Source organism: Eucyclogobius newberryi, unplaced genomic scaffold (assembly GCF_026437365.1).
Source record: "Eucyclogobius newberryi isolate DKJ021-1_F unplaced genomic scaffold, fEucNew1.0.hap1 SCAF_14, whole genome shotgun sequence".
In the NCBI taxonomy this organism is placed as follows: domain Eukaryota; kingdom Metazoa; phylum Chordata; class Actinopteri; order Gobiiformes; family Gobiidae; genus Eucyclogobius; species Eucyclogobius newberryi.
Window position 1 is genome coordinate 22,370,124 of NW_027315768.1, and position 11,181 is coordinate 22,381,304.

Below are 11,181 nucleotides of genomic sequence, written 5' to 3' on the forward strand. Positions count from 1 at the left end.
TGATGTCCCAAGATGTTGTTTCATCCTCTGCACCTTACTTGCTTCACGATCTTCTTCAGTCCTCAATAGTAACAACAGCTCCGCAAAAGAAGGTGGGTTTGATTTCCGCTGTTTTAACTGGAGCTCAGAAATGAGGTTATTATCCCAGCATCCCCTGCAGAATTGGCTCAGCAGGTGCCTGTTGATGTCCCTTGGTTTTACTCCTCCCCTCTTTACAGCAAGACTAAGTGCTACTTGCAGTCGCTGTAAATAGACGGATGGCTTCTCACCAGAATCTTGCAAAGTATCCATAAACTTTATGTAAAGTTCTTCCCCATCTTGTACAGTTCCAAAGGCAGAATCTAAATGTTGAATAAATATTTCCGCAGGCAAATCTGCACCGAGATGTTTCAAAAGGTCCACAGCAGGCGGCAGTAGGCTGTCAAGGATCTGCCGTGTTCTTTGCATTCCAGATGCAGCAGGGTCTTTCAAGATAATATCCACACTCGAACGCCATGCGTCGTAATCCACTTCATGCTGTGGTCGGGGGGTTCTTCCGGAAAACATTCGTAATCTGTGTGAAGAACGCACATCGTCACTTTTTACAATGTGTTCCACCACATACCTCTGTATTCCAGGTGGATTCAAATCCGCAGGAGACATGGTGATTGTGGGGTGTCTTTGTCCCATTCCAGCTGCAGCAGGTGTGGTAACCAGTTCAGAATCAGCAGCCATTTTGTATTGTGGTGGTGTTGAGGGATCAGCCATTTTGAATTCTGTGGGGCGTTCAGGTTTAACCGTGCGCATCTCAGCAACTGCTTCATTTATTTGGGTCATCAATTCTTGTAAAACGTCAGTAAAGTCTTGGCCAGACAATTTTGCCACTTCTTTTAAGTCAGCTAAATAAGTCTGTGTCTTATCACAACCTACATTAGCTGCATAAATCTTGGATAAACTCTCCACACAATATTCATTTTCCTCTGGTTTAAACGTGTAAGGCAGAATAGATGTTAACAACTCAAACGCAGAACCGGTTTTAAACTCAACCACTAATTTCTTGTGAAATTCACTTTCGGGTGAATCTACTTTAACTGAGCGTTCTATGGCCCCGTATTGTAGCAGGAAGTCTTTCACTTCCTCTGAATCACAATTCGGTATCCCGCTCACTAGCACGGAGTTAGGAATTTTAACACCGAGTGAGTCCAACACATTCATCATTGATTTAATTTGGTGAGTCTGAATGAAATTAAATTAACTAGCAATGTATCATATACTTAACATGACCTCCTGGCTAGCTCGCCATGTTTTTTCTTATGTAGCATATGTGAGAATATGCCACTGGGCTAGATCAGAAGGTTCGACTCAGGGAGGTGCATGTAAGCAATAATACAAAAACCAGCGAATCAAAGTGCGGCTGTGCCTTATATATTTACAGTGACCAACATACCAATATTTACAATATATACAATCTGCAGATTTCTAATGGTATACTGAAGCGTATTACAATTTCTGGTGGTATCAATAACAATCCAAGGTTCAATAATGTTCAGTGCAAGACATCCACGGTAGAAAGCACACACACTCATAGTAACACTTTCACATCTCAATGAAAATAGTACAAATGTCCATAAAAGAAGCAACCGAGTTCTTGTATTGTCCAAAAATATAGCGCTGTGACTGAGGGGAGAGTTCGCAATGTGTGTGGTGTCTTTCGGGTGGGAGTGGACGGCTGAATCAGCCCCTACCATACCGCAGGTGGCTCATGTTGGAAAGTTTGTAGTTTTGTAACGTTCAGTGTTCAGTTCTGGTTCTGGTTCTGGGTCCAGGCTGGTCTCAGCTCGCCATCAAGTTAATCCTTCGTTCTGGTACCCCACTGGGCACACCTGGCCAAATTCCACGTTTTCCTGCGCGCTACGAGTCCAGCATCAGCGGCGGTTGATAAAGCGTCTGGTTCAGCCGTCCTGTCGCTTCTCCCGACTCCGTGCCCGGAGAGGCACACAGGAAGCTGATATTGAACCGGCAAGCGTGTGATTGGCTAAAGTGACGCAGTGCGTGCGTGACGCGCAACATACGTAAACCACGTGACAAGAAGTATTGGGAGTTGTAGTTTTTTTTCCTATTTGCAATAAAAGTACGTGGGTTACATCCTCCCCGCCAAAATTCGTGCACGTCCCGGTGCATGTTCGACAACGAGGAACGGTTATTTACTACTGACAGCCAACACATCAGAAAGACTATGCAACAATGTTTGGACTACTGAGATCAATGGATTACCACGAGCGTAATATTGGAGTCTGTTAGGTGGTACTCTACGTCGTTCTGAACGTTTAACAGTAGTGTCAGGCAAGTCAGTGTCAGGCAAGTCAGTGTCAGGCAAGTCAGTGTCAGGCAAGTCAGTGTCAGGCAAGTCAGTGTCAAGCTTTGGTGGCTCTACTAGAGTGACTACATCTGGAGGACCTTCATCGGTGGAATCGATTGAACTTCCTTCAGAATCAGGTAAGCTAGTGCTTTCAGGTAGATGCTCTTCATTTACAGGTTCAGTTCCAATGGGTTCTGGTAAAGTTTCTTCTACTTCCAAATCCAAAGTTGGGTGACTGCACTTAGAGGGACTTGATCCGTGTTGGGTGTCAACCTCAACGGGCAGTGTCCTTTGGTCATCAATGAGTAAAACAGGAGCGTGATGTTTGTCTACGGTGAAGTGCATAGTTGGTGGACTGACATAGGGGATCCAATTATCATGGCCTTCATCCTCAGCAGCGGAGTTTGCGAGATTGTCAATGTTTTTATGCTGTCGAGTTATGGGTCTACGGACCGGTGAGTGCTCCAGTGATGAGTTATCACTGTCTGTGAGAAGACTGCATGGAAGAAGTAGGTCTCTATGTAAAGTCCGTGCAGGTCCATCATTACTTTCAGGTTTGACTTTGTACACTGGAAGTTCTCCAGCTCGATGGACGACAACATAAACTCCTTGTTCCCATTTATCAGACAGTTTGTGCTTTCCTCTAAGGCGTACATTTCTCACCAGGACTCGGTCCCCTGGCACCAGTGCAGATGGAATCACACGACGATCAAACCATGCTTTGTTTCTGCCTGCAGATTTTGAAGCGTTGTCAGAGGCAATTTTGAAACTTTCTTCCAATCTTGATTTCAGTGATTTGACATACTGCAAGTGAGTTTTGTGCTTGGTCTCACGCACAGGAAGATTGAATGCCAAGTCCACAGGAAGGCGAGGTGTTCTCCCGAACATCAACTCGTACGGGGTAAAACCGGTAACCTCGTTCCTGGTGCAGTTGTATGCGTGAACCAGTGGTTTTACACTGAACGGAGCTAAGCTAACCTATGCTAAGCTGTGAGATCTGCCGCACTGGACCCCTGCATTGCATTGCAACTGAACTGAGGTACATTTACTTTTAAGGATTGCTTTAACGCCTTGTTTCATGGTGGTCTGGTGTTAGTTTTTGTGATTTTCGTCACTTTTGCCTCGTCACTTTTGCCTCGGGCACCGGTGCAGACGGCGCTAAGCTATGCTATGCTGCTTCAGCTACAGGCTTTTGTCAGCCCCGGCCTCTGTGGCGTATTTTTCGGCGTTGTTCTGTATGTCTTGACCATGGATGTATTATGTTATGGTCTTGACCCGTGGGGTATGTATTATGGTGTTTTATGGTGTTAGTTTTCGTGATTTTCGTCACTTTTTGGAGGCTACACTGGAGCCGGACGAAGCTAAGGCGCTGCTTCAGGCTGTTGTTGTTTCTTCCTGTTAGCAACGAGGCTAGGTTAGCCCGTGGATTGTGTTGGGCGTGCGGGGTTTGTTTGGTAATAGTTTTTGTGATTTTATTGTGACTTATTGCGGGCTTTTGCGTCCGCTAAGCTGTAGCTCCAGGCTTTTGTCAGCCCCGGGCCCGAATTGCTAAATCAAACCCTATGCAGCATGTTGTCAAGTACTACATGCATCATTTCTTCAACAACTTCGGTGTTGGAAAAAAATACGTAGATCTTCATTGTGACAACTGCAGTGGCCAAAACAAAAACAATTTCATGTTGTGGCGTGTTGGACACAAGCTTCACCACACAATGGACATCCACTTCCTCATTGCTGGCCACACCAAATTCTCCCCTGATTGCGGCTTTGGACTTAACAAGCGAGCATACATGAAGACCAGGGTTGACACTTTGGAAGACATCGCTGAGGTTAGTTTATATTATTTGACTACTGTAATGTGTAAACATTAGCCTGGCAAAACTTCAGTGTTGCTCTCTGCTTAAGATGTGTTTCTTCTGTTCTCATTTTTTTTTACATTGCCGTCCTTATCATCAGGTAGTGCTGACCTCAATATCCCACAGCTTGTTGGAACGGCGGATGGCAGAGTGTTTGTCAAGAACTTCGACTGGCAGAAGCATCTGAGTCCCTTCTTCAGACGGCTTCCAAAGATCAAGAGTTATCAGCACTTCAGGTATTTATATTGAAACTTTTAAATTGTGTTAAAAAAAAAAATAGTTAATGAGTGTTTTATGTGAAATAGTTAGCCATGTCTTAAATGTCCTGTTATTTGTTTACAGCTTTGATGCCAAGAGACCAGGTGTAGTGCTTGCAAAAAGTCACTGTAAAGCAGAACCTGTGGAATTTCAGCTACTGCGCAATTCAGCTGATCTGCCTCCGGTTGACAATCTCCATGTCCTGGTCCCACCTGGACTAAACATTGACAGGCAGACCTATCTGCATGAAAAAATCAGGCCTTTCTGTGCTGACGAGGCAAAAGACATCACATGCCCAGCTTCAAGAGTCAGAGCACAGAATAATGCACAGACAAATGTGCAGAAGAGGATGCAGATGTGATCTCTGATGTAATTGGACTCTTGGATTAATACATTTTTATGATGTACATATCACCACTTCCTGTTGCACTACATAACTTTATACCTTTATATTTCATTATGTACATATCATGCCGTTTAGTGCTCAGTGTTCAATGTTTTGTTGTTTGTGTTGCACTGAATCACCTGTGAATTCTGTTTATCGACAAATGGCAATGAACCCTATTCTGATTCATTGATGCTATTCTGGGCCTTTTGTAATCCAAGTATTTCCATTTTAATATAGTAACTTCTAATTCTGATTCAAGTCCAGTTCACATCAATAACAATACTCCTTGAGTCTTGAGTGACAGCTGTAGGGGGGAGGTGCTGTCAGTGTGACAGGGGGGAGGGCTTATCCCAATGAGATGCAAATGAGCCCCCCTGTGACTCTGGGCTCACTCCGGTGAGAATCTTTAGAGGCCGTTTTCTCAGTGAAAGGTTTTGAGAGTTGTATACATTCAAATGACCACAACTTACTCAAATATTATCAGATGTGATAATGCCATGTTGATTCGTTTAATGCACATATTTAATAAAAAAAACACGTGAATCTGTGGTGCACGGAGCGCATAGAGTGTACAGAACGACTTGTGATGCTTTTGTTTCACACAGAGCTTTTTCCGGTCGGACCTGAAGCAACTAAAGCACAACAGAGGAGAGAGCGTCTTGTTTTTAACTCACGAGTGCGACCGGGAGTTTTGTTGTGTGAAAGAGCACGGTGCCCAGAGCTGCCACTCTAACCACCGCAACTAGCTCCGCGTACCAGAAGCCCGTCTGGGCGGCGCCAATAGAAGTAATCCTTCTTCCGGTTGTATAAGTTAACATAGGGCTGCCGACCTCAAGAGAAAATAAGTTCTAAACAGAGTAAAAAGCCGTTTTCGGGCCGCCCAGGGAATTGGCACATTCTTGACTTGATGGTCACATGAACATTGGATATTTTACACCAAGGGTGTCCAAACCTTTTTCACCCAGGGCTGCATTTTTAAACTAAAAACACAAAAACAGACATTTTTATAATTCTTAATAATTCATAATAATTACATTTTGAACAGTTAACATTTTATAAACAAAAATGGTACTTCTGGGGATCTTTTCTATTATCACATTCCGACCCTGTTTGATTTGTCATCTATGATTTATGGGACGTTTGACCTTAAGATTAAGACACAAAGAACACAGACATAAGAAGCCATAGACCCTTCTAACACCTTTTTAGAGTGGCTGTACACACAGACTGGTTTTGATATAAATACTCTATTCTTTCCATTTTAATGAGGTAGCCAAATAGAACCATTAAAGAACACTTATGTTTTTAAGGGGTATTTTGTATGAAACTATAACATGTATAACAATGAATTTAGAAGCTCCCTGTAATGTAGGCTGACCTTTAGCGGTTGTAGTTAAGTGAAACAAGACATTGACGAAATCCACATCTTTCACATTTTAAAATTAACGTGCAAAGTGCATTGGGAAAAAATGTGGCGTCAAGGAGCTGCATCTCCACCAGTAGCAGAACAAGGACTGTTGTTCCAGGCACCTTTTATCCTGTTCACACAATTGGGTCAAACTATGGACAATTGACAGGGATGTCAGCATCATCATTAGCTTACTAAACTTACTAAAACCTCCATAAAAATAAATAAAAATAACCCCATAGACATCTAAACACAAATATATACATAAAACCCTAAAACCAACACTTAATGATACAAACCCTTAAACCCCTGTACCAGCCCTATCATGCGCCCCTACAGCTCCTCTGCCTTGGTAGAGCCAGGAACCCTTATACTGTAAGGGAGCTTGTTTCCAGAGGAAACCCTTTGCACCTAAATGTTGAGTGCCATTTGCCATAAAACAAAACGAAGAAGAAGAACGAAGAAGAAGAGGGAAGCCTTTGACTCCTGGACACAAGAACAGAGGAAGTGAGTACACATTCTTACAATTCACCAAAAACACTTAAAACTACATTAACACACAAACACCTAAACATCATTATACACAATATTGCATCTCACAATGGTCTGTGTGAAATAAGACAAAAATACTTTAGAAGTGGTGTCGCTGTGTGAGGATATCTCAAGCTAAAACAGTGAATAGACATTGTAATATATACTACAGAAACACTTACCTGGTACAGGTGCTTTAAAAAAATAATAGATTGTGTAGATCGCGCACTAAATCGGCAACATCAGGGCATCTGGTTTACAAACCACCTTCAAGCTTGTTTTGTTAGAGAAATCCACTTCTTTCATCAATCTCGGTAATTTGTGCATCCTGGTACACATCCTGGTGCATTGCATCGACCACTATTCCTGACAGGTTGCTTCAGCGGCATTGAAGGTTGGGTCAAATGCAGAGGACACATTTCAGAATCAGAATTGTAAAAAAATGGATTTATTGCCATTGTCAGTGAACAAAATTCAAAGGCTAGGAACTTGCTTTGGTGATTCGGTGCAACATACAACAATGAACAAAAATAAAAGCAAGATATATCATATCAAATAAGGCATCCATTAATGAAAAACATGGTTCCAGGTGGAAACAATTTAATGATAGGGGAATTTTTTTTATAATGTGGATTAAAGTTCATAATATTAGGCTTTACATCATGTTTGTATATATGATGAAAATAGATACTAATAGATACAAATATAGTGTCGGGCTTAACAGCTCCAAGCCTGCCTAGTAAGATATAAAATGAGAATAATAATAATTAATACTCTTGACGTATGTTTTAGGGGGCGGAGAGGGATGAATAAAATGAAACAGATGATGAGGTGATGCTGTCTCGCTCCTCCTGAAAGTCATGGAAACACCAGGGGAGGCTCTGTGCTTCCCTCTTTCCAATAACTCCTGCAGGAAGACCCTACGTGCCAAATCAGAGGAAACCGTTATATACTCTCTGCTGTTCTCTATCACTGTCATCACTGTCTTTTTGAACCTGCTTGTGATCGTCTCCATACACCATTTCAGGCACTGGGATCATTAATAATCATGTTATTTATTCATATTTGGAAATACTTTAATCTTATAATGTATTTTTATTTGCAAAACGTTGACTTTACACAAATATAGTGTTTATCAAATAATTACTTTTCATATCCATTTAAATTACTTGAATTCATGAATGATTAGTGCTTTAAATTAAAATTAGCTTTCCATATAGTTAACTGTCTATTGCTGTAATTAGAAAGTAATCACTACACAAGCACATTTTATGATATCAGTTAGATCATTTCAGTTATTTTTACTTTTTCCCAGGCAGCTCCAGACCTGCACCAACATCCTCCTCCTCTCTCTGGCCGTGTCGGACATTCTCGTTGGTTTCCTCCAGATGCCCTTCCAGATCTTGTATTACCACGGCTGCTGGTTCTTGGGTGACTTTGCATGTGCTCTCAATAACTTCTGTAGCTTCCTTGTGGTTAGCGCCTCAGTCGGAAATATGGTTCTCATTTCTGTGGATCGGTACATAGCCATTTGCGATCCCATGTTATACCCTTTCAAAGTTACAGTAACACGAGTAAAAGTGTGCATTTTGCTGTGTTGGATATTTTCAACCATTCATGCTGTTTGGATATTACGAGATTTACTTAGACAACCTGACATATACAAGTCTTGCATTGGCGAGTGTGTGGTTATTGTAAACTATGCAGAGGGAGTTGTGGATCTTGTAGTGACATTTTTGGCACCTATGATTGTAATTACATTTTTATATATAAGAGTATTTGTAGTAGCTGTATCCCAAGCTCGTGCAATGCGCTCTCAAATCTCATCCATCACAGTGGGGCCAATCGCGATAAGGGTTCAGAAAACTGAAATGAAAGCCGCAAAAACCCTTGGTCTTCTGGTAATTGTGTTTCTCCTTTGTTCTTGTCCGTATTATTGTTTCACAGTGGCAGCAGACAGTAATCTGTTTGGAGCTTCATCTGGAGAGGCTGAACTCTGGCTCATATACTTAAACTCATGTATCAATCCCATTATATATGTGTTCTGCTATCCCTGGTTTAGGAAAACTGTCAAAATGATTTTGACCTTAAAGATATTCAAGACTGACTCATGTGAAGCCAAAGTACTGTAAAATAAATACTATGGGAAGATGGCCACCCTTTATTTTAACATTATTCATTGCCAACTGAAATAGAGATATGTCTTTTATTTTTATGCCCTCTATCCTTTAAAATTCAGAAAATAAAATGTAAATACTCTTAATATTATTTATATATTATTATATTTATTTTACTCAATACATATTTTTTTTTCTTTTTAACATTGCATATTTAATTTGGATAAAAATACAATTTGACCATGTGACGAAAACGAAACTGAACTCCACAGACTTGATGGGGCCCGTGTGAGAAAAAACAAAACTTACTAAGTGGAGACGCCATGTGAAGATGTCTCAAGCTATAACAGTAATGGTTGCCTCCTGGTGTAGCGATTCTAACATATACTACAATAACACCAGGACATCTGATTTCCAAACCACCTTCTAGTTTGGTTGCAGACACTGTTCCCTCTAAGTTGCGCGCCTGCGCAATTGCGCACTGCTCGCACATACTCAGCGCACAAGAAAATCTATGGAGCGCAGAAAATAAAATTCACCATAAACGTATTAATTAATATCTAATATTAGACCTAATCTAATCACCAAACGGCCACCGGGGGGAATCTATCAGGAAGCGCAAGCGTTAGACACACTGTAGAAGATGACTCCAGTGGACAGTAGAAGCACTGCCCAGGGGACACGTTGTGTTCTCTAGATTTTTAGGTTCAGAACGTTGTGTGTTTTATTACAATCAGACTCAGATATTCATGGAGAAATTAGTCTAATTAGTCCCGAGGCGCAGCAGAGGACCGCAGGCGTGTTCAAAAGACAACTGGCGTGTCACGATTGTGTAAATGAAACCTTCTTGGCCAGACCTGACCCACGAGTCAAAAGACATCATAACTCTGGACCATATTTCTGTGTAAATATCTCATGTCACATCGTAACTTACCCGATAAGTACAAGCTCAGGAGCAGATGAACCAGATCCAGAAGACAGAAATAAATCAGCTCACACCAGAGTAATCAAGGACAGAGGGGACAGTAGGGACAGCTGTGATTTGTTCTTTGTTTGTTAAACTTCAAAATGCTGTGTGTTTTATTACAATCCAATTTATTAGTGACATTTGTCTAATTCAGGAGTGGGGAAACTGCGGCCCCTTTGAGTCCCCTATTGACACAATAAAACACACTTTTTACGAAGACTCAGGGTTTATTATATTGATTGTGTTTTCATGAAAATGGTTGTTTGAACCTGAAAAACCTGGCTGTCTTCATAGCGTTGTGAAAGAGTGTGGTAAAACCATTGGGTGTAATAATATCCTCAATCTGTTTATAACAAGGTTGGTGACCAAATAGGCCATAGGCTAGCTCTTAGAAAGGGCCTAGAAAATGACTTCCGTCCCAGGGTCCTGGGAAATACTTTTTGTTGTGGTTTCTATTAAGTAAAATAGTTAAACTTCTTCCACCAAAAGTTCCTCAAGCGGGAACTTTGCAGTTAGTGGGTAAATCGTCTGTTGAAGTTGGGAAATGTACGAAAATATGCAAATATTAGCCTCTCATAACATCTTTCACTCAATTTATCTCAGAAAGTGAAAGGGTCACACTCTTCATTTTTGGCACATAGACAGACAATACAATGAACATTTGATATGTGAAATATCAGGTTGATGGGAGTGGTAGTCTTGAATTAGTCATGTGTTAAAAAAATTATAATTTCTAAATTATCTCATATTGAAACAAGCTCACCATTAGGGTTGTGTTCAAAATATCGATACGGCGATAGGTCGTCACAGACTCCATATCGATACTGAGTCACAGTATTGATATTAAAAGAAATTAAAAATCTTATTAGGCTACCCCAAATAAATTGTCTGTTTGCTGTAACCCGAGTCAACATTTTTCAAGTGGCTCGGACGGTAGGCAAATTCTTATTTTTTTTACTTTGAAGGCAAAAAACAAGATCCAAATTTTGTCATTTTTTGAGTCGGAGTGACCACCAGGGGTCAGGCTTCAACAGTCAATGAAGGAAAACGTCTCTCTCAACCCGATCGGGAGACTAAATCTTACGATTTTAAGATATTTCAATCGACATTTTGTACGCCGCTATCCTTTATTTTGGTAGCGAAGGCGAGCGGGGGGAACATGCGGGGGACACGGGCGCCGCCATGTTTGTTGTGATGACGCTGCTGGGGGTGTTTCAATCCCAGAATGCATTTGCGTAAGTCCAATTTCACAACCTGACAGAGGCTCACATTACTATGGAAGGGCAAACCAACTTGTAAAAAGCAATATCTCGGCTCT

General features: G+C 41.3%; 1 protein-coding gene across 1 annotated transcript; it reads left to right on the forward strand.

Annotated features, from left to right (window-relative positions):
• Positions 1-2,716: 2,716 nt before the first annotated feature.
• On the forward strand, positions 2,717-8,911 carry LOC140359070 (trace amine-associated receptor 1-like). Its single transcript, XM_072443945.1, has 4 exons — positions 2,717-2,793; positions 3,178-3,248; positions 7,611-7,806; positions 8,095-8,911. Exons 1-4 carry the CDS (start codon positions 2,717-2,719, stop codon positions 8,909-8,911), a joined length of 1,161 nt encoding a protein of 386 aa, XP_072300046.1.
• The last annotated feature ends 2,270 nt before the right edge of the window (positions 8,912-11,181 follow it).

Bases quoted from the DNA above. Each gene is read 5' to 3' on its own strand.
- LOC140359070 (XM_072443945.1), top strand. From the start codon at position 2,717: ATGGCCTTCATCCTCAGCAGCGGAGTTTGCGAGATTGTCAATGTTTTT. The intron at 3,249-7,610 runs GTAACCTCGTTC...ACAGATGATGAG, and splicing joins ACTCGTACGGGGTAAAACCG to GTGATGCTGTCTCGCTCCTC. The intron at 7,807-8,094 runs GCACTGGGATCA...ACTTTTTCCCAG, and splicing joins GTCTCCATACACCATTTCAG to GCAGCTCCAGACCTGCACCA.